The 23,928-nt window shown below is 49.0% G+C and overlaps 1 protein-coding gene across 5 annotated transcripts in view; it reads right to left on the reverse strand.

Annotated features, from left to right (window-relative positions):
- Positions 1-2,555: 2,555 nt before the first annotated feature.
- Positions 2,556-23,928, reverse strand: part of CTIF (cap binding complex dependent translation initiation factor) — a 147,520-nt gene continuing 126,147 nt past the window's right edge. For 4 of the 5 annotated variants that reach the window (XM_064642374.1, XM_064642372.1, XM_064642371.1 and 1 more), the window contains 3 exons: positions 23,373-23,528; positions 8,570-8,623; positions 2,556-7,151 (listed from right to left, as the gene is read on the reverse strand). In XM_064642374.1, coding sequence (XP_064498444.1) covers positions 6,936-7,151; positions 8,570-8,623; positions 23,373-23,528 — 426 coding nt within the window. In that variant the 3' untranslated portion in view covers positions 2,556-6,935. Of the gene's footprint in view, positions 7,152-8,569; positions 8,624-19,835; positions 20,032-23,372; positions 23,529-23,928 lie in introns of those variants that run through there. The other variant, XM_064642375.1, reaches the window with a different exon arrangement.

A 23,928-nucleotide genomic window follows, 5' to 3' on the forward strand; every position in this document is an offset into this window, starting at 1 on the left:
AATAAAATCCAAACAATTTGTTTAAATGTTATTGCTACAGCAACATAACATACATCGAAACAAAACGCTTTGTTTGGTGAAAAAACTGGGATGATTTAGGACAGAATGGAATTCTGAAATCTCAGTATTTCTCTTGAGAGGGAGTTAGTATTTTTTCCCATTAACTCTGTGGCATGGCCATGACTGGTGGGAAATGGCTTTGATCTGGCACGGAATGAGGCATCAGCTGAGCATCCCATCCACCAAGGCTTTGTCCTTTGCAACACCACTTTACCCCCCTCAGAGGCTGCAGCTCCAAAGGGAGCAGTGCCTTGGCACAGAGGGGAAAGCCAAACCACCTCCCCATAAAGGCTCCATTTCTGGGACCATCTGTCCTCAAGACCTCACGCTAATCTGTGACAGAAAGGATAACCACAGGACTCTCCAAGAGGTATAGGCAGTGTAGGCATCCTGTAAGTGTTTAAATCAATAAAATATAGCCCAAATATCTAAGTATGTGATATTTTTTGCAGAAATCTGTCCCTAGGAATTCAGAGAAGTCCTGAGGAGTAGAACAGACATCAAGCTAAGCTCAGTAGTCATATTTATGTAGCCACACAAGTCTCCAGTTTCATAGCTAAGGATCTCAACGTTGGACTCAAAAGGAAGAGGTCATATATTCTTGTAGTGTGCATTATTGTTTTACTATCAATGTTTTTCTTGGATCCCAAGCAATAATCATTGAAGCTACAGTTCAGCTGGCAAACACAGCAGCAGTGCTGTTACATTAAGCTTACTTATCTTTGTTACCCATTTTGCCACCAGCACAAGCATTTAAAAACTCCCCTTAATATCCAGTACAGGACTGGAGCTGCTGGAAGAAGAGAACATCCTGTATCTCAGCTATTTGCAGGTTTGCCATGTTTTAGGAAAGCCAAAGAAACTTACTGTGATCCATAGGGTTTCTTTATTTGCTGCTGTCTGGGATTTTGGCAGTCATGAGGAATTCACAGAAATATTCCTGCATCTTGAAAGTTTCAGCTCTGTATGGATGCCCATCCATCTGCTCCAAATTTTCTGTTACTGCAGGTTATTTTCTCATTTAATGTGTCTTGGTGGTCCCAGGGGCCCAGGGATCATCTCTGCTCTTGGCTTCACTGCTCCCAGCCCAACTCCATTGCTGATAAACTCTTCCCAAACCTGGTCCAGATGCTTGAAACCCTGATTTTGTGGAACAGGTCCAGCTCCTGCAAAACCTGGAGCTGTAGGGTCTGGCTGTAGGTGGGGGCTCATGATAGGGACGTTTAGGGATGGCTCCTTGGAAAGGGTGGCACATGGTCATTTATGGTAGGTCATAGAGTCATAGAATGGTTGGGGTTGGAAGGGACCTCAAAGCTCACCCAGTTCCACCCCCTGGCATGGGCAGGGACACCTTCCACTAGCCCAGGTTGCTCCAAGCCCTGTCCAACCTGGCCTTCAACACTTCCAGGGATAGGGCAACCACAGCTTCTCTGAGCAACCTGTGCCAGGGCCTCACCACACTCACAGCCAAGAAGTTCTTCCCAATATCCCATCTAAATCCTGAATGATCCCACATTCAACTTTCTGAGGCTCAGTTTCAAGCCCACTATTCCTTAAAGAGGTGGGAGTAGGTGAGGTTTCCAGTGAATGGGCACCATGCTGAAGTCAAGACACGTTGGCTAATGATAGGAATTTTCTCCAAAGCCCTGCTCTCTGGAGCAAACATATTGGATCTGGGAGGGGCTGGCCCCCAGGGGAGTTAGGACATCTGAGATGCTTAGTTGTGTCCCGTGAGCCCATTATTTGAATGAGAAGATGCTCTGGCATAAGGAAAATGAAGAGAGAACATGGGGATTAGAGTGCTGGGGAGGAACATGAATTTCCCTGCAGGATCCTGGTGTTATTGTCACCCCTTGTTTCACCTTCCACCACTTTTTCCCCTCTTTCTCCCATCCTCAGGCCAGGACAAGTTTCAGGCCAATACATGCACTTCAGTTAGCCAATAATTAACCTGCATGGGCTAGAGAAGGGTTTTCCAGAGGAGACCTCTGAATAAAAACTTTTTAAAAGATTGTTTTCTAACAGGCAGCAGTGGTTTGCAAGCCCTCATTGCTATAGCATTGGGTAAAACTGATGTGATAAATTGAGGGGGTCCTCTAACAGACGTGCAGGCTCAGCTGAGGTACGGCACAAACAGATGGGAACAGGTAGATGTGGAGGCAGAGACAGGAGAGTGGCCCAATCCATCACCCATGGACCTCTGAGCCCTTTGCACTGCTCCCATGGGCTTCATCCTCAACCCCGTGAGAAGTGATGAGGAGCAAGAGGGACCAACTCCACCCAGAGGTGCAGCAGGATGTGACCCAGCATCAGGAACACAGGCTGAGCCATCCCCACAGAGCACTTCCAAGCTGTACTTCCAAGCAGACACCATGAGGGATAATCTTCTCTCTCCTCCCCCCTCCATATTCCTTTTCCTCCATCCTGAACAAAAGGACGTTCCCTCCCAGACCAGCAGAAGCGATAGCGTGTACCCACAAAGAGATGGGGAAATGTCAAGCTTAAAACATTTATTACTCAGATGATGCATTTTATAGCATACAGTGGGTCTGGATGTTCTATAAACAAAGACTGAATTGCCACAAAGAGTTATTAGCTCCCTTGTTTTAACAGTCTCTGAAATGCTGACAACGATGAGTTTGTGATTTCTCTAGTATGAATATCTAGTCTTTATTCTCCCCAAAACCTTTTTGCTTTTTTTTAAATTTTTTTTTAAATTTTTTTTCTTAAAGCGCTTAGTTTAACAAATATGATTAAATTAAAAATGTTGCTTTTTCAAATGCAAATAAATACATTAAAAAAAAAAAAATTGCTAGCGTTAACTCTGTGTTCTGCAGGACACCACAGCTCCCCTGGCTATTGACAGTGGACTTTGCAACCCTTAGTATAATTTCTCCTGAAAGAATACTGAAAATATCACTGTGACTGTCTAATAGCTAACGCCAAGAAGAGTAAAATTAGTGTAAAGCCATAAAGTACCCAGCAGGGAAATAAAAAAAAAAAAAAAATCATATTTAAGATTTTGAGTGATTTCCAAGTGAGGGATGTTATAAAAATAAGCATGAAAATAAATCATAAGTTATTCTGACAAGTTTTCTTTCAAAGCCATCAATCATGCTAAGAATAGATACTAATTAATCTCCTTCAAGGGAAGGGGGGAACCAAGCAAATCACTTAACTTTTCCTTTCTTTTCCCCCACTTCTGTTTCACCTTCCTGTACATGAGACTTCTCCAAACAAGGGTGAAATCCCTCATGGGGAAACCAAGCAAGTCACTTTGTGGGTAGCAAAAACCGTCAGTTTGGGAAAGAATTTCACCAGGAATGAGGTGAATTAGATGCTGGGGAATCTGGCAGGGAGTCAGAAAACCTGCCCAGCATCCAAGGGAAAGGGGCATGGCCACGGTGTGGAGCATCACTCCTCGCAGAGGCTTCAGCCCCTCGCTCTTGCACCAGCCCGAGGTTTGGCCCCACACATATTTGGCCCAAAGAGGTTATTTTCCCCCTTTGCTGATGTAGCCACATGGGGACAACGTAGCAAAACCCCACACAGATGATTTTTACTGAGCAGCAAAGATGGAGTCTGGCTAATCTGGGGAGACGTAGCTGGTGGCTTTGCACCTAAAAATACACAATGGAGAGAATTACGCTCTTTGGCGACCGTTTCTACACAAAGACAAATAAGGGAGAAAAAAAAAGAGAAGAAAACGCTCTAAGATCCCCAGGTGCTCACCAGGCATCCCAAAAAAATTCCCCAGCGTTGCTCCTCATCAAATGTCCTTGTGGTGCCTCTTCTCCCAACACGGTGCACGATGCCACGTGCCTGCTGGCTTCCTACAGATGGCCTTCAGAAAGATACTATTGGCAGCATGTAATTTTGGGGAAAAAAAAAACATTTTTGGTCAACACTTTTATTCTCGGATATCAACAGAGCGACTGATGTACCAAAGCAGTTAATGGCTGGACGAACCCATGTTAATAGCAGAGATAAATGGCAAGACACCAAAACCAAACAGACTCCACATAAAAGTTCTTCGTTGGGAAAAATCCCAGTGTTGGAAGGGAAAGTCATGGGCCAAGCCTGGCCAGTGGGGGTTGCAGGATTGCCCTGCAATGGGAAAATTGAATAAACCCTCACAGCAGGCAGGGGTAGGGAAACGCTTTAGCAGAAATACTGCCTTGTGGCTTACACTTTGACTCTGAATGCCTCCTGATGCACTGATGAAAATTCAAGTTTTTAGAAACAAAATCCCCAAGTCACTGGATTTTTCTTTTTTTTTTTTTTTTTTTTTTTTTTCTTTCACTACATCCCAAGAAAAAATTCTGGGGGATGTGAGAAGATGCAGGGGCCGGAGTGGTGGTCTGGATCGCTGCTGGCAGGATCCCTGGCACCCCAACCCATCAGGCTGCGTCCCTGTTATAGGACTTTTCTGCTCTGTAAAAAATAAAAAAAAAATGAAGACAAAACTGGTTTTCAGGTCTTCTCCCAGAAGACTGATGCTGTGCCTGAGCGCACTGCGATGGGTGTTATATCCCCTTCTACTCCACTCCCTGAGAACTCAGGGAGCAGGAAAAAACAAAGAGCAATGGGCACAACCCTGAGCCTTGTAATACTGATGGGCTTTGCTGCCTTAATGAAGTTCATCTGCTCATTAATACTCTCAAACCCCATTGCTACTAATGAAGCTGACCCAACGCAAGGCGTTGTCACCATGCAAAGTTCCTGGGCTCAAATCCACGAAGTAAAAATTCATTTTTCCAGACACTTCCGGTGCACTCAGAAATCATTTTGCTGCTTTCTGAGCAGACAGGAAAACTGAAGCTCCCGTTTTCAGCTTGCTCCTCTTGTTCCATGTGCGGAATAAGCACAGCAGACAATCAGATGAGAATCCAAATAATTTTGCACTCCAGCATCACGACTCCCACCTCTTGCAATGCATTTTCTGCTGAAAACTTCTGCCCTTTAAATTTTGCAGCAAAAGCTTCCTCCCCATCACGTACAGACCAACACATTCATAAGGCACCCAAGAACATACTGCACATCCAAAGAGGTCAGGGTGAAATCTGTCTTCTCTACAAGCCACCAGAAATTCAACATCTTCCTCGGAAAAATGGGTTTGAGCTACTGTGTTCAGACCCAGCCTGCCTGGTCCGGGGTCCAAGCGCGCCGTCATCGCAGCATGAATTCTCTTATCACAGTAAAGGAAAGTAAATTGAATAATTGGAAAAAACAGGATGGGCTGCCGGCATCGTGCCTTCCTTGGCTCCTCATCTGCTGTGCAGATGGGACGGGGCAGCTTGCACCCTCATTAGGCTTCACTAAAATAAGCACCTGGAGGGATTTAGTAAGTCAAAGTGTTGACAGATGAACAAATAAGGAGATGATCAAATCTTCTTCACAATTTGGGGAGCGATGCAACGGCGTGGTGTTCCTCCGGACCAGCCTCCTCAACCTCTGGGCATTTCCTCACCCAGGTGGCATCTCAACATCGTTCCCTGCAGCCACCCTCTCCCTTGGGATGCTCCAGCACGGAGCAACGAGGGGATCCTGGAGCAACCTGGGGATCCCCAAGAAAAGTCTGCCTCTCTGAAAATCAGTCACCCATCCCTCAATGACATGGTGCCACTTACACCGACCACGGGACACAGCTTCTCCTGCACACTGCACACCTAGAAACACTGGATAGCATATTCAGCTAGTTAGAAGCCAGGCTCAAAACCTCTATTTTTGGCTTTATCTATTTTTTCGTCTTCTTTTTTCACTCTTTTGTTTTGCCATACATTGTTTGTCTTCTCTTTGACCAGTCTCCAGAGAAGAACATCAAACCTTCATTTCTCCCTCGTCCTGTACATTATTAGGCCCAACTATAACAGGCCTGGATTTAAATGCATAATTACAACCGTGACAGTAATTACAATAAAGCACTCCTTCAATGGAAACAAAAAAAAAGTATTACAAAAAAAAAAAGGGTTATAGTGGCTGAGGAATAACGGCAACTTGAACAGCAAGAGCCGCAGAATCCCCTTTTTTTAGAGCCCCCAGCTCAGAGAACACATTTCTCAATCCACCAAAGAGGTTACTGGCAAGATGACAGTGGCTATGTAACTTCTCCAGTGGCTTTTGGACTCATTTAAAACACTCCTTCTGCTTCAGCATCTTCACATAAACCATTAGCCAGCTTGTGGGAAGGCATTGCTCTACGCGCCTCCGAGCTGCTCGCAATTGTCCGTTCGACGATACAATAAAATAAGAAGAAATTACAAATGCTCGAGAAAAAGAAAAGCCAGTGCAAATAAGAAAGTCGTCCTGCTCTCCGATCTGCTCTCGAAGGGGTGGCGGGTAGGTGGGGGGACACACAGAAAGTTGAAAACAAGAGAAGGAGGGGGGGAACCTAACGCAAGCCCCGCTCGACAAAAGCCATCAATTATGAGCGTCTGGTGTAGTGTGTGTCTGGCTTTGTCCTCCCGAGACATCTGCTGCTTGCTGTCTCCCGCCAGTTGGCCAGGGCAAGGCAGGAGGACGGCGTGAAAACAATGCTAGCCTCCACTTGGATTATATTTTTTTTTTTTTCCTTTTCCAAATTCTGTGTCTTCTTTCGAAAGCCAAACAATAACCCGGCGGGATGCGCTGCTGCCGCTTGAGCAATGAGTTCAGAAAAGAAACCCCTAAAACAAAACCACGGCGGGGAGGAGGGGTGGCACTTGGCGGCGCGGCTGAAAAAGAAACATGCTTCTCCCTCCCCACCCCACGAACATATTCTCGAGCATGCTGGGGTTTGGTCTGCTGGGGGGGTTTAAATCGGAAAAGCTCTTGCCAGATCCCATCGAGGCGCGTGTCTTCTCCTCGTCCCTTCCCACCCCACCTCGCCCTGCCCCTCAAGCTGTCAGTTTTTGGATGGTCTTGTTGTAGTACTGCGTGATAGTGGGTGTCAGGGGGTTCCAGTTGTTGGCGTGCAGCTCGATGACCTCCAGCAGCAGGGACCTCGTCAGCATGGACTCGGAGGGGCACAGCATCTTGTCGCGTGCAATCGCCAACAGCTCCGTCATCATCTCGGGCAGCTGCTCCTCCAGCAGCCGGCCAGTGCTCTGCAGCTGTTGGGAGAAGAAGGGGTCAGTCGTGGATTATTGATCCCTGCGAGTCCCTTCCAACTTGAGACAGCCTGTGATTCTATCCTTCTATCAATATTAAAACACCCCACTGCCTTTTACAGACACCTCCTGTCCCTCCAGTTCTCCCCTGCGTGGTGCAGGCAAGGTTAAAGGCGTCGTGGCTTCTGAAAACCAAAACCACCCAGCAGCAGCAGGCTCCAAGAGCTGAGCATGAAGGGCGAGGTTTTCAAAAGCATCAGCGCCGGGCTGCAGGAGCAGCGTATGGTTCAGCTCCCACTGACTTCAAAGGCGGCAACGCTGGATCTCTTTTGAAAAAAAAAAAAAAAAGAAGAAGAAAAAAAAATCCCACCTAAAAATCACGCTATTGTCAAAACAAAGTGCAGGCTGTGATGTGGTATTCCTGCCTTCTACCTGGCCCTTCATTTACTCGCTGATTCACAGCTCCCAGTGACTCCCAGTCATTAGCTGGAATAAGCAGAACACTCCTGTGTGCATAACAAATCCTGCTCCACCGAGATCTGCATTTATACCTGTTGTGCAGCTTTGCTGAGCACAGCCAAAGGCTTTTTCTGAAACAATTACTACTTAAAGAGCCTCCACGGAGCAGCATAAGCCTTAGCTGGTTCCACAGAGAAGGTCCAAGCTTGGGGTGGACAGTGGTGAGTCCCCCAGCATGGAAGGCTCCCCAAAGCAGAGCTCCCCAAGGTCTTCACCTTAAAAAGTCAAACCCTTCTCCTAGGCTGCCTGTTGCTTAGTTGAATTTTAGCCATTCAGGCTGCAATTTCAACTGCTCTCTGCAAGGAAAGCATCTATCCCCATGGGCCAATCACTTCCCAAAAAAGTAACTAATGAAACTCAGCTATATTTGTACCAGCATTTCTCTGAGAAACTGCTGCTGAGCAGTGCAAACCTCTCATATGAGCAACAGGACAGCTTTTGCTCCAGTACAGGTGTTTCTGTGCTTAAAAAATTAATGGAGGGCGAGATTTGAAGGAAGGAGGATGATATAATTTTGTGATGGGACCCCAGCTACCAAACTTCTTGAATCCATTTACATGTACCAGGAGTCCACTGACAGAGTCTCAAGGGCCACCTCTTATCTCACCATGATGTCTTTTACCTACTCTGTTTTTGTGACACCCCAACTAGAGTCCTGAATCCAGCTCTGGAGTCCTCAGCACAGGAGGAACATGGACCTGCTGGAGCAAGTTGTCCCTGCTCTTTGCAGAGGGGTGTTGGACCAAATGACCTTAGATATCTTCCAACCCAAACCATTCTGTCATTCCATAATTCAAAGAAGCAACACAACTGTTTGGGTCTGTAAACGTCACACATGCATGGCCAAGGACAGAAGGGGTAAAGCAATGAGGATTAGGGCAGATGTGCAGGTCCCTCCCTACCTCCATGGAGCAGCAGAGCACAGCATCTTCCTTCACATCCTGAGATTGCAACAACTGCAAAAGAGAGAAGAGAGAAGTAGTGAGAAATCCATGACCTCATCATCCTCTTCCTCCTCTTCCTCCTCCTCCCTTATGACCTTCCTTGCATCTCTCTTCATGCAGCTTGGCTTTTGACACTTCCAGGAGAAAAGAACAGGAGATCAAAAAGAGGGAAGAAAAGAGATTGTCCACACAAAATTTTCAGGTAAACAGCGGCAAAACACAGGGTAAAATTTAGATTAACAACTTTCATAATAAATTTTGTTCAGGTTACAATGCTTTGTTTTACCCCATGGCAGGCAACGAGAAAGCACACTCATTTCACACACACAGTGACTAAATGCAACCATCAGTCAACAACACTGGAGCAGTACAGACCGGGGAGCAGCTCTTTGGGAGGGAAAGGCTCTGCCCAAGAGGCATCCACCCACCACCAAACCTCCCCATCCCCATGGGGACACTTTGGAGAGCCTAAAAATTACCTGATGGGAAAGTTTTACATCCAATACACCCTAATTAATATGGCTCCTTCTAGGCTGATTATACAGTGGTGCAGGTGCAAGGGGTGCCAATGAAACTAGGGAGTCTCAGGTGCACCAACTCCAACCCTGCTCTCCATGAACTCTGTGTCATGAGCTCGCAAGCAGAAGCAACTTTCAAGAAAGACCCAAAATGTTGCTGGGCATGGCATGGGATGGTGCAGGAAGATGCTCATCCTACTTGGTTCAGACTCAGGTCATGCAGTGACAGTCAATGTCTCTACCTGACAGCAGCAAAGTGTGGGACCTCAGCATGACTCACCCCACAAACCTTGAAACCATGAGCAAGGACTCTTGAAATGGGACCAAAAATACACATTTTTCTTTGTTTTCATCTTTATGACAAGTACTGGCAACGCTCAAGGCCATGGCCACTTCCACCTCATCACTTTGGGATGAACAACGCCTGATGGCTCCAAGCTAATCCCTGCATGCAGTGGGGAGCTGAGTGCATGCACTAACCACTGAGAAAAAAGGAGAAAAAAATGGGAAAACTGGCTTTATTAGTTTCTGAAATTCATTAGGGCAAGGCAAACTTCAGAAAAGGAGTTGAACTGATTAAAACTGCCCTTATAAAAGTTGCTTGGCATAACTGAAAGTCACATCCTTTAGCACAAATTGTGATTCTCAGCCTTATCATCTCTCCTTCCCACTCTTGTTTTTCCTTGTTTCCTCTCTTTTACAAATAAACGCCTGTTTGTTTACCAGCTCCACAACGGCTGGAAAATAGCTGGGGAAAAAAGAGGTAATGCAAGGAATTATCATTGCTCTCAAGAGTTCTGTCTTCAGCCTCTTCTGTACTTGGCAGAGAGCAGTTCGTTCACTTTGAAGATGATGTTTACACCATCTCCATGAGCATGTTGTCCACTGGTTTTATCTCACATTAGCCAAAGGTTCAGCCAGGGTTTTCGAGTCGTGCAACAGTGTTTTTTCCCCTCCTTTCCCCCCGCCCCAGTTTATCTTTCTGCTGAGCTGGTTGGAAACTGTTAGTTAAGCCCAAACCACATGCTCTGAGATAAGTTCTCAAAAACAGTTCACAGATTCTTCACAAAAAACCACCCATGAGAATATTTTAAACCTAACACTATCAAGGAAAGAAAAAAAAGAAAAATAAATTAGGGAAAAATATAAACAGGAGTAGTCCAGAAATTCCCTCCTGGGGTATTTAGCTCATGAGCGTGGGATGAAGTAGGGCCACAAATAAAATACATATTCACTTTTCTTATTTTTGCTGTTCTTTACTAAAGAACATAATATGAAAACTCAAGCATGAAAATGGAGTTAGGGTTGATTAAGAAGGTCCAGCTCCAGCCTATCCTCTGGTCTCCTCAATGATCCTGCTCTCAGTGGAAAAGCTGCAACTTCACTTGGGCTTTCCTTGCCCCATCTTCCCACCCTGCAGGATTGGGACACACTTCTCTACCTCAAAAGGTGTTTGTGAGGATGAATATGTCACTGTCAAGCATTTGGCTAGGGAATAACAGTCTTACCTACCTATGATGAAACAGAATATATCCTGCCCCTAGCCCTGGGCAGGCACCCTCTAACTTCATCCTTGCCCTCCTGGACCTCACCTGATGTGACTCGGCTGAACAGGGAGAATGCATGTGCTCCATCTCATCCATCAGGGTACCACTTACTCTACCTTGTCCATGGAGACACCATGTACACCACCTTGTCCATCCAGGATGTCCTCCATTGCTCAATCACTCCATTCAGGCACTCTGTGCCCCACCTCATTCATCCAAGGCACCATGTACTTCACTGCTCCACCCAGGTACCAAGAGATACCAGTCCCAAGAGCCACAGGTGAGCCTGCCTGTGACACGTAGGCTGGGGAGGCCCACAACCTGCCCACCAAGCCCAGGCACATCCCTGTGCAGCAGAGCAGGGTCCACCACTCAGACCTGGTGGTGCTGTGGGGAACGAGAGTCCAAATCCATGGCCACAGATGGTTGTCAGCCACCTGCATCAGTGCAACGGACCAAAGAGTGGAGGATCAGAAAGGTGTCTCTGTTTCTCTGCATGTTCCTGATCATGTTTCTAGCATGCTGGGGTGCAGGCACTAACTATCTGCTGCTGACCCCTGCATGATGGGGCAGGAGGAAGCCTGGCACAGGCAATGAAGCTTGCTGACTGGAAGGACCATGCTGCCTAGGGTTGCCACCATCAACCTCTTCACCCATCCATGATGACTTGCATGTGTTTCTCAAAGGGTGTTCCATCCCCACCCACGGTGCCCCATGTGAGCACCAGGCCACCCCAAAGCACCTGGGAGCTTGCTTCTGCAGGAGCACAGCATTTCCCAAAGCTCTCTGACCCCTGAGTCAGCCCTGATGGGGGCTGCAAGAAAAAAATGGTGCAAATGGTTTGAGAGGTCCAGGGAAATCACAGCCCTGAAGTACCGGCACTTGTGTGACCACCCAGCCAGTTGCATCCATCGTTCGCAACTTAATTCATATTTACTTACAATATTTTAAGGTAAACACGCTATACCAATTAAATTAGCACTCCCACATTGGAATTATTATTTATTTAACCATTTATAGCTGCTCCTCCCTGCTGCATGCCACAGCCCAACTCCCACCACGGGCACCATCCCTTCCCTCTCCACCAGGTTCCCACGTGGTTCAAACCGGCCACCAAACGTGGACGAGGGATTTGAAAAAGGAGCACGAGGCAGACAACAGGACAGGTGAGCTGAGACTCACATGCTTCTCGGTTTAACCTGTAATCATCCCCCGGGGGTTGGGGCCGTCTGAGAGAAAAACTTCCCTTTGCTCTCCAGCCGGTTTCCCCCGTACGGGGCGAAGCCGGGCAATGAAAGCAGCAGTTCCTGCTGGAAAGCAGACAAAGAGTCTGCTTGATTTCCTAAGAGAAGAGGCTGCATGCCAGAATCTGCCCGGCCAGTCATATAATACCCAGCCTTGGTTGCGAAAGGCTTCTCACTTTTGTTTCTGGTGCTAGACTGGCTGCTCTGCAGACTGGTGGAAGATATCGGGCGCCTTCCCTTCTGAATTTCTGGGTCATGCTGAGAGATGAGCATCGGGCAAGGTCTTCTGCAGGGTCAGTGCAGTGGGCTTAGGGTACTAAATATTTGCATGAGCAACCCATAAATAAATTTTAGGGTCTTCTCCTAGAAGTGCTATGTGTGGTGGGGGAGTTGCAGGGTTGCCTTGCAGGGTGGCTCTTGCAACTGGTTTCCATGACGTGCTACTGGGACCCACCTTCCCTGGCCTCCATGGACTCAAAACCTGCTCTTTACATCTTTGCAGAGGTAAGTATCATAAGCCACATGGGGTGGGCATGCAGTGGTAGTTGAAGGACCAAAGAAACCCCAAAACTGTAGCTGTGCCTCATCACAGACAGAACCAGCTTGGTCCTCCTGAACAGCAATGGATGCACGTGCAAGAGGTGCAGACCACCAGGAGCAAACCAGAGAGCTGAGCTGATGGGACTCACCCCTAATATTTGGGTTTATTATCTGCTTTCTGAGATCACTTGGGCTGCAGAGAAGCTGAAGTGCTTACCTGGTGTTCTCAGGGGTGCCCACACCACAAGGAGGACAGGAGAACCTGCCCCACCACCCCTTATCAGCAAACCACGCAGGTTCAATTGTGTTCTTCAGCAATTCCCCCCCAGGAGATGGAGTGGGAGCAGCCCAACGCATACATTACCCTTTCCAGCTGCAATGATACTTCTCCTGCACAGCACAGCACTAATTACTGTGTATGATATCGCTTGCAAAATGACACATAAGTGACGCCTGCCACTAACTACCCCTCAGAACGCCGTGTTTTCTGATGCTTCGGCGATGACTACAGCGTGAGAGAATGGAAACCTTGGAAATACCCACTGAGAGCCATGGAGAGGCCGGGGAGAGACTCGGGGAATGCCGGACTGACCACAGCGCGCGCGCCGCTCGCCCCGGCTCCCCCGACGGGCATCCCGGGTTCATCCGTCCAGGTGGCAACACGCACGGACACCCAGACAGCCCCGGGCAAGGAGCTCCAGCCTCCCAACCACTCCACGGTCCCTGCCCACAGGAATGCTTTTCATCTGCACCTAGGTCACAAGGAGGTGCCTGCCAGTATTCCCCCTGGGAGCGTGGACCACGGCCACAGGGGAACCAACCAGCGCGCTGCGAACGCATCACTCGGGGGTAGTAACCAGCTCACAGGTGTGAAACGAGGAAATGGGTGAAAACGGAGACATGTTTTGGCTGGGAAGAAAAAAAAAATCAGCTATTTGTGCCACTTGGAGGTTAGGCAGAGCGAACATACTGTATTGGAAGCGCAGGAGAGACGGTGTTTCCCAGCCCTGCTTTTAAACAGAAGTGCCCTTGGTTAAGGGCAGTGATGGACTTTGTCCTCAACAGGATGGATTTGTTCCAGCTCTGTGGTTGGGATCATCGTGGAGACCCCCTTTTAAGAGGGCTTATAAGAAAGATGGGGAGAGAGCTTTTAGTGCAGCCTATAATGAAAGGACAAGGGGTGATGATTTTAAACCAAAAGAGGGGAGATTTGGACTAGATAGACAGAAGAAATTACAATGAGGGTGAGCCTGGCACAGGCTACTCAAAGAAGCTGTGGCCGCCCCATCCCTGGAAGTGTGTGAGTCCAGGCTGGATGGGCTTGGAGCAACCTGGTCTAGTAGAAAGTGTCCCTGCCCATTGCAGGGGTTTGGAATGAAATGGGCTTTAGAGGTTCCTTCCAGCCCAAACAGTTCTACGGTTCTATGATTATCCCCTATAACCAGCAGTGTGGTTAAGGTGCAGGGTGTGCTGTGCTGCTAACATGGCTCTGCAGGCACTCTTAGTGCTCTAATGGACCACAGCTGGGGAACTCCTGCCCCCAAAACCTCCTGGAATCCCCACAGTCTGCTGGGTGGGTCCTCCTGGGAGCACAAGCCAGTTCTGCTGTGCTTGACGGGTTCTCTGCAGACAGACATCAATAGCAATTTACTGCTTTTCCAGTGGCCCCTTATCGACCTACTGTCGCAAGCCTTTAAGGAAGATGCCTGAGATAAGATCCACGGGACTAAATGGCTCTGCATGGGGAGAGTCACGCACTTCTCCGAGCTACAGGCAATGCTACAGCTCTGCTTTTCTTACTGTCACAAGGCAGGGGGTGGTGGAAACAGCCAGGACTGAGGAAAACACAGAGTACAAACATGGGTGTGGGGGATGAGCAGTTACAAAACACTCCACCAACAGGCCAGCTTCAGGATTTCTACAATTTGTTTCCATCAGAATATCAGCTCCTTGACCCAAGACATCAGAAGGTCAGCTGAGCTGATCCTGTGCCCATCAAAAAGCTGTGCCAGTGCCACCCTCTTGAAAGGGGTACCGAGTCCCTCTCCAGGAGAAAGAGAAGCCAGATGGAACCTTTTTCTAGAGAAGAAACAAGTGAGCACCTTTAGAAGTCCACAGGCATAAGTCACATCTTCTCTGCTCATCCATTTGATGCTAAGGTTGCCCTAATACAAAGTTTTGGATAAAATCTTTCCATTATGAAGCTGTCTGTGCTGGTCCCTGTATGAGGCACAGGCTCTGCTGTGCTCCAAAACGTGACTTGTTGGGATTTGAAAACACAGCTGAGCTGGGAGAGGCAGTCTGTGTCCAGCTGCTTCCACCAGCAATGGTGTTTCTCTCCATACACCCTTCTGCTCATGCCTCTCTGGGGATCTGGGAAGTCTTCAAGCCTATGGATGATGCACAAGGTGCCACCAGCCCATGCATCTCATGGTGGGACCCTTCTTCCCAATTGCCTGATTGAAGTGTTGTGGTCTCAGCCTGGGTGAGAACACACTGACAGCAACTCTTGCTGCTCCATTAGGAAGAGGTCACTGCTGATCCCCTAAGCAGCTCCCCAAATGAGGTGGCACAGGGGGGAAGGACCTCTGTGCTGGAGCTGCTTGTGCCTGCATGGCTACCTCAGAGCTGTGTCCATAACAGGCACTTTCCCTACCATACTTTGGACAACTTAAAGCAGTTTTGGTGGCACCAACTCCTTTTACAGTGATGTGCTCCTCTCAGCTGAGGAGGAGACTTCTGTTCTCCTATTACACAACCAGGACTCCCCGGGTGGAGGGTAAGAAGAGATTAGTTTGTTTATTGCACCGAGTAAACCAAAATGTTGGTTATCCTCCTTGTCAGGCTCCTGAGGAACTCAGAGATACTTAACAGCAAATTGAATTAAGGCCAGAGGAACAAAATCCTGTACCCAGTCGTGGGAAACTCCTCCTACTCCTTTCCACTGTAGACAAGGGAAACCATGAAACATGACTCTCTCTCCCCGGATCTGGAATGGCAGAAGGGATTCCAGCGAAGATGGAAACCATTAAGAGGCAATTAGTGGAGACAATGATGAAGAAAATCTGGTCACTCATCAACCCAGACACTGCAATCCAACAGTAGCCTGGTGGTTACACATCCCCTGGCTGGAGGTGGACCTCCAGGACCCGAAGGTGAGTGAGGCAGACGAGCAGAGCCACCCAGTCTGGGTGCACGGGGAGTTCGAGCCACCCAGACGACCGGCTTCATCCTGCCCGGCCGGAGACATAATAACCCTGGGAGAGGAGGATGTGATCTCATCCCAAGGGTCCCGGGGAAACACAAAACATGGAAAGAAACAGTGGCGAGACCATCGTGCTTGATTGCAGCGGGCTCCACCCTGGCTGGCCGGAGGCTCTCCGCTTTCCTGGCTCTGCAGAGGGAGAGAGCGCATGGCGGCAGACGCAAATAGTTGTGTTTACATCCCATTGAAAGGGTTTTTGGGAACTAACAATGCCTGGTACAGGAGGGTGAGGGAGAAAAACAAAGCCACGCGAGGAGGAGGGACCATCCTGTGAGATGGTATCTAGCTTCGTTTCTTTATCTGCCCAAATTGCTTCCGCTGCCTTCTCCGTGGGTCCCAGAGAGAAAAGGGTGGCATTTCCCCTCCCCTATTTGAAATACGCCACCACGGTTTTAATGCTGGGACTAGAGAAGTCCTGTGGCTTTCCGAGAATATGTTCCTGCACATAAAATACTCAATAGGGTAGCTGGGCTCGAAGGCCTTGGGCAGCCCTCCTTGGTTTGGTCTTCCCTCATCTGCTCCCAAACAACACCCGATCTCCTTAACCCTGCCCTTTGACCAAAATGACCAGGGTTAAAGGAAATTTGGTGCTTCCCCAAATCAGCTGCATTCACAGGAGTGTTTTTGCCAGCACAGCTATGGGGGTCTACGGTTGTGGGAGCTTTTAGCATGGTTATTTACTTATGTACTTATGGCAAGGCAGGTGTGGAGGTACAGGGACATCCAGCCCAGCCTGGAGCATGGCTCTCCAGACAGTCACCCATCTCTGCTCTTTGCAGACCCCTGCTCCTGCACTCTACCTCCTGTCATGGCTGTGAAGGTCCACATCAACCCACAGATTAGCATGCTACACTTGCTCCAAATCCCAGACTTTTCTCCAAGCTCTTCCACGTCTTCAACCCTCATCTTCTGGATTCCCAAGATATTTCCCCACTTGTTGCTCTCCTCTGCTCTCCTTCATGTGTCCCTGACCCCTAGTCTCCTTTTTTTCCTGCCCCTCTCTGAAATCCCTTCCCTCTCATGCCCACAGCCCTCACCCTCTTCCATTCTTTCCCCATACAAACCACTTCCCAGTTTGTCCCAGTCCCACTGGACTGGAGACTGAACAGTTGATTTTGGCAGAACCAGACTGGGGGGGTACCAGAAGGGCACTTCTATGAGAAAATAAGTCCCCTTCTCCATAAATGACTTATTTTCTCCTCAGATCTGGCCTCGTGGAGCTACCTGGGTGGATAGCAGTCTGGGGTCAAGATCCAGTCCCCTTTGTGTCTTTGCTCATTTGATAAAGCAAAAATTCTGCTTCATTCTCTGACTAGGAAATCAGTGTTAAAAATCCTAGCATCTCATTATACTATCAAAGACCCTTTTTTCGACTCAAAGGGCTGATGCTTTTTAAAAAGTGAGAGTGATTAAAAAAATCCAACACAACCCACGTTAAAAGATACAATTTTCTTTTCCAAACAGCACCACCCTCCTCGCTCATGACTGCAGCCAGGAAGGTTTTCCTTTCTCTTCCTCTGAAGGAGACAGTGAAAAGGCAGTGCCCTCTTGAAGTTCAGACGTTAATTACTGTGTTAGAATATTTTGCTAAATTACACAGCATGGCCTCGGGAGATAACAGGCACTAAGAGAAGGGAGGGGAGTGGATACCCGTCTACATGCTGCACCGCAGACTCAGACGTGGGGGGAAGGCAATTAGACGGGGAGTATTTATCCTCCCTGCACCACCACCCCGAGGCTTTCAGTTAGCAGCATGTACCCAGCCAGGGAAGCGATGGGAGTGTGCCAAGATTTTAAACGATGCTGAAATGGGACTGTCTCTGCCAACCAGACTGGAGGTAGGAGACAACTCCTGCAGAGAAGCAACTGTCCTGCCTGCTGCCAGTCTGCCGGCTCTGATCCCTGCTGTTTCACGGCTCCTGGGAGCTGCCCTCAGTCCCCAGGGTTGGTAGTAAGACCCTAAAAGCGCCTGCCTTGGGTCAGGTCGCTGACCCAAGATATCTTTTGGGGATATCCCCTGCATACCCACGTAGCCCCAGCAGCAATAACCCCCTCAAGCTGGAGGGATCTCTGTGAATTGATCCTGCAGCCACAGCCTCCCGCAAGAAGGAGTTCTGCAGCTTCCTTAGTCTTTCTCTGATGAGCTGCTTCCTGGGGTTTGCTCCTGTTTGCCCCAACAGCCCTGTCCGATGCACCTGGGGGGGCATCCCACCTGAGAGTGGGATGGTGCCACAGCAGGGCTGCTTCCTGTCACCCCTGATATCCAATCCCCTTATATCCAAGCGAGGACATAGTGGGTGGACAACAGGATGGGAAAAAATTTGGGCCAGATGGTTGGGCTCAGAGGGTTGTAGCTACTGGATTATAACCCAACTCTGTCTGAGGGCCAGGGATGAGCAGTACTGAGGCATGATTCTGGGACCTGCCCTATTTAGCATCCTTATCCGTGGCAGGGAGGAGGTGAGGAGCACAATCTTGTGAAGTTTGGAGATTTAGGGGTTGGGGATTTCGAGATTTGGGGACGTCCCAAATGTGCTCAAGGAGCTGCCATCCAGAGGGACCTGAGTGGGGTGGAGGAAAGTGTCAAGACGAAACTTAAACATTCAACAATAAATTAGGCAAGTGCAGGACAAGAGCACAGGGACATGGGCAAGGGGTGGGATACGATTATTATGGGAGGTTAGAGCACGCAGAGCCCACCCTGTGTTGCCTGCCCGTGGGACACCAGCCAGCAAGGTGCCTTGAGGGGACAGTAGTGGCATTGCCACCTGGCATCTTCTTGAGCTTAAGTCCCCCAAGCCAGTTTTTCCACCTCCTCGCTCTGTTGCCATAGGCAACTGCTCAGGTTACCTGGCTGTAAAGGCAGGTGTGGCTGCTACATGGCGTCATAAAAATAAACAAATGCATCCAAAGCAGCACTCAGCACCAACCACCTTGGCTGGAAGTAGCTGCCCCTGGCAGGGGGCTGGCAGGAAGGTGGCAGCTCCCAGCCCCAGAGGCACCTCCTGAATCAGTGTCCCATCAGCATCCACTGAGGATGAGACTGAGACACAAGAGGAGCCAAACCTCCCAACACCACTCATTTGTCCCGGCTCCTACAGAGCGTGGCCGTGGCTCCACACTGGCTGCCAGCCCTCCTTCCCTGCAGACTTCAGCAATCACCAAGAACTGGGCTGGGTCTCTCAGGATCCAGTGCTAATTCTCCTTCTCCCCAGCAGCAGTGAGGGATGAATCAGGGAGGTCACTGAGCTGGGGTGGCCCATGCCCACCCCGCTGACACACACGCAGCCACAGCAGCACAGAGCTGAATGAAGAACAGCCAGCTCCAACTCTGCTTAGTAAAGAGCTAGGGAAGGCAAAAGTGGTGACAATCAGTGAACAATAGATGGCAAGTAATATTATTTATTATCTCTACATCTTCAGTAGCCACGGGGCACTTCTTGCACCACGCACAGGGCTCTGATGGTTCAACTGACATTTGCTGCTCCCTTGCGTTAACCCCTTTTCTACATTTTGCTGACACTGCCAAAGGCCATGGTAAAGAAGAAATATGGCCAGGCTGCAAGAATCAAAGTCCCTTGGTTGTTCTCCTGGTTTTAGTTGGTTTTGGGGGACATGCAATGTGAAGAAGTGTTGGAGCAGGGCTGAATGTGGTCCTCAGGGTTCGGACATGGGGCACAGGCTTTGGGGCGGCAAGGATGTCAGCATGTTCACTCCTCACCATCCTGGAAGGGCAGAATGAGATGTACAGGGACAAACTCAGAGTGGTTTTCTGAAGTAAAGTGAGGCCTGAGCAAAGAGGGCTATAGGAGAGCTGGGAGGAGACAGTGGAACTCCCTCTTGCTGAGACCATCATGCACAGGAGCCAGGACAACTTCCCAGAACTGCTAAATCTGTTTTCCTTCAGACAGATAAAAGACCCATGAAGGAATATCATCCTGGAAGATGCCACCACTGCTCCTAAATGAGAAGAGCCAGGTCGGGAAGCAGGCAAGGGCCAGGCCCACAGTGCCCTGGCTGCAGCACTGCCATTCCCAGGGAAAGCCTTTATCCCAGGAACAATGCCCTTTTCCAGCTCACCCTCGATTCCCCGAAGCTCTGAGGGAAGAATAGGAGGAAAGCTCTTTTATTTCTTTTTAACATCTCTGCTTTGTTATTCTTTTCACAGGCTTCCCAGATTTGATGGCTGCAATAGTCCTCTTGTTCTCATCTGCGAAGGGCTCTCCTGCTTTCCCCGATTGTCTCCAATTCTGATCTTTGGGTTCACCTTGGGGATTCATTTCCCTTCTTCAACCTAAAATACGCACTGTTCCAAGAATAAAACCGTGTTTTGATCGAAACCATCATTCAAATTCACTGTGCTCCATCAAACCATTTGGATGAACCACCTTTTATCGCCCTTAGTAAACCATCTCTTTGCCTAAAATCCCAATGCTGACCCCACCAGGCGTTGTTGTGAAGACACTCTCCACCTGTACAGATCTCACTCCAAACCCTCAGAATAGTTCTGGAAATTAAACTTATTGTTTCTTTGGGGATTGAGCTCTCAGGAGATGCAGTCATGGTGTTGGACGTGGCAGCAGACCCTTCCTTCTCCCCCCACCCTGTTTTCCAGCAGTCGGCCCCAGGGATCCTCAGGTCCAGAGGAGGATGTGGCAGAGCCCTCCGGGATGGGGGCTTGGTGTGGACCATGCTGGTATGAAGGGGCACAGCCACTCCCTAGGCTCCCAAAACACAGCCTGGGTGAGGTGGCAGCTCTACCCAAATTTCTTTTGCTGTCATCAGACACCCATTCCTCTGTCTGACATCAAACACAGTGGTCTGCCTGCTTCCCCAAGTATAGAGACGAGCATTGGTTTCATTAACTAGCAAACCCCAGCATTTATCACTCCAGCCTCACTTCAAATGAACTTCTCTTTTGATTTTTTGGGGTCTTTTTCAGCCCACAAAACCAACTGATCCACATCACTCAATAAATAGCACTGGTGTTTTCACCCAACGCCCCAGTCACGTCCCCAGCTCCTCCTCACCCAGTACGGATGTCCTCACTGCCATCCTCATTCCCTCCCTCCCAGCTAATGATGCTGTTAATGAACTTTTATTCGGGGGGAGAGGAAAGGAGCTGGAGAGAGGAAGCTTTGCAGGCAGAAGGGAAGAGACATTCCTGCCTCAGCCATCAGGCAACTTTCCCCTTCCTCTTGCTCACTCCCTCTCTGACCTTTGGCTGAGTCTGCCAGAGCTATAAAGGAAAAGGGAAAAAGGAAAAAAAAAAAAAAAGAGAAACTAAAAAGCAAGAGGAGCTGAAAGGACAGGCAGAGGGAGTGATGTTATCTTGCCTCTGCTAATGATTTCTGGTCAAAGGATGGGTGGATGAAGGCAGAGGGAGCTGTGCAGGATTGTGGGCAGCACAGAAGGGGTTTGCTGGGGGATGCCCAAGGGGGAAGGAGTCAGGAATGAGGGGCTGAGACTGTACATGGGGACATACATGCTGATCAGCAGAAGGAGAAAATACCCATGGTGCGTGCTACTGCACCTTGTGAATCTGTCTCAAGGAGGTCCAAATCTTACAGGCCATGGTGACACTCCCTCCTCCCTTGGCACAAAGGCCATGTGGTTCATGGAGCTCACCAAGAGATGAGCACTCTGCACAATTAGGGACTTTCCACACCCTCTTGGAGCACCAGCAGGACCAGCCTGTGCAGATGCCCCTGTCCTCTACTGGGTGCAGCTGGAAGAGCCCACCACCTCCTTGGTTGTGTCTACAGCCTGGCTTTGGTTCTGGCAACCATCTTGGACCCTGGCATCTATCACTGTTGATAAATAGGTGATCCTGTTCCCCTGGGCTGGCCCTGTGCACCAGGATTAGCTGACAGCATCAAAAAACAGTGGCAAGAGCCATGGAAGAGGAATAGCATGAGTCAAGGTCAGAGCACTGCAGAGTGAGCAGTCACAGATCAACCATTTTGGGGCATGAGTGCTGGGAGAGTCAGGCTCACCCATGTCAGCTAAGCTAAGAGTCTCAGAATCACAGAAAGGCTTGGGTTGGAAAGGACCTTAAAGATCTTATTATTAAAGGTCATCTAGGAAAGTCATCTTCTCTGACAAAACAACACCACAGGGACAGACCTGTCCTGCTAAGGAACAGAGATGTATTTTTAAGTGCAAATTTATGCATGACATCTTGATATAATTAGTAAAGTCTTATTATGGAGCTGCCCTGTAGCAAAAAATATCCCTGATACATGAAATTCATATCCCTCTGCTCACCTCTAGATCACCACCATGTCCCCACATGCCAGAAAGGTGACAAAAGGGACTGTGATGGCACGGCAAGGGCAGACAGGAGCGGACAGGGAAAAATCCTGGCAGAATCAGGGCTGGGTTGTGTCACCAGTATGATGGGAAGCAGAGGGAAACGGGGACTTTGCTAGACGTCAAGATCTTCCCTGTAAGGTGACACATACCTCTGTGGGCAGAGATTTTGGGGAAGTTTGGCTATTCTTAGTGTTCCTGTCCCACCTCCTCCTCTGGATATGTGTGCCTCATCACGATGCCTGTGCTCCTCCTCACAGCTACAGTCACCATCTGTGAACCCTACCCACAATATTACCAACAAGACAAAACGTTTATGGTGTGTTTGCATTCAGAGAAAACTTCCCATGCACGTAAAAGAGTCATCACCAGCACTTTCTTTATCCCCCCCTTGCCCGAGGTCTAGCGGAGAACTTATTTTACAGCGAGTTATTTATGGCCTGACAGAAGCACCACTGACAATTTGAGATTCACAGCTCCAACCCTGGGGAACGAGACGGGGTTTTCTGAGAAAGCCTTCTACAGGCAGCAGCGGGAGGCAAAAACCATCTTTAAAACAGGATGGGGGGAAGCCCTCTCCTCCTCTACTGAACATTAACACTTAAGCTGTCTCTTCTGAACATACTCACTGAGGTTTCTGCCACCACCCTGAGCCGTGGGGAAGCTCAGGGTCTGACTTGAGCTCATCAGGAGCTCAGGGTCTGAAATGCCCTCAACGCTGCTGACAGGGTTGGGTTTCTTCTTCACTAGGTGGGGAGTAAGGGCATAAGGGACTTAATTTCTCTCCCTCTTTCCTCCCCTCAGTCTGCCTCATCCATTCAGGTGGCTTCACCTGCCTTAAGAAGATTTTTAAGCCGCTTAGGTGGGGAGGTGGGGATTTTCACAACTTCGGGATTTGCAAACTCAAACACTGGGTTTGCCATCCCAACTGCTGGTCTTTGCAAACCCTCAGACAAAAGGAGCACGTGTTTTAATTATTGTGCTTTAATGATCAGAAACACAACATGCAGGAAGAGCCAAGCATCCCTGCAGATGTAGGTACCTTTGAGGTGAGAAGCGTTGATGCTGGCAAGGCAAATCTCTAGGAATCATAAAGCAAACACGGGATCCTAGAATGCCTTGGGTGGAAAGTGATTTTAAGGATCATCTTGATCCAACCCCCTGCTATGGGCGGGGACTTCTCCCACCAGACCAGGTTGCTCAGTCCAACCCGGCCTTGAACACTTCCAGGGATGGGGCAGCCACAACCTTTCCACTGTCATCTACGAACCGTGGGCATCTCCAAACTGCAATGCGACAGCTTGGTGGAGAAGGACAAACTCTGAAGGCATTTACCTCCCTGAGGCAGGTATAGATGGGGCAGACCAGGACTCGAAAGGGCTCTCCAGTGCTGCTCCTCATGGTCCCGAAGACTTCACAGAGGAAGGTGATGAAGCCCAGCCAGCGCTCCACGTCCCGCTGCTGCAGCTCCTCCCGCATGGTGAAATCCTTCTGCAAGAGGGACAGAGACAGGAGGCTGCATCAGCAAAACCGCATCGCCACGGAGAGGCAACGGCTGTCTAAAGAGAGAATTAGGAGGAAATTGAAACTCAGGGTGGGGGGAGGAAGACAGACAGACTGACTCTTTGGTAACAGTGGGGAGATTACTCAATGCACGCGGAGTGGCTGGGGTTTCAAAACAGCAAAGCCTCCAGAAGGCAGGTACTGTAGAAATACCACCAGCTCCTGCAATAGCTGCCATGGCTTGCACTAGAGACGGTGTCCCCTGTGCCCTGCTGTCCCTCTAGGGCAGACACAGGGACTTTTTTCCATATGCACAACCAAGACCTTAAATAAAATGCAGGGGAAAAGCTGGTGGCCATGCTGGGCTTGGTGATCCAGGTGGACCTAC

Source organism: Pseudopipra pipra, chromosome Z (genome assembly GCF_036250125.1).
Source record: "Pseudopipra pipra isolate bDixPip1 chromosome Z, bDixPip1.hap1, whole genome shotgun sequence".
Lineage (NCBI taxonomy): Eukaryota > Metazoa > Chordata > Aves > Passeriformes > Pipridae > Pseudopipra > Pseudopipra pipra.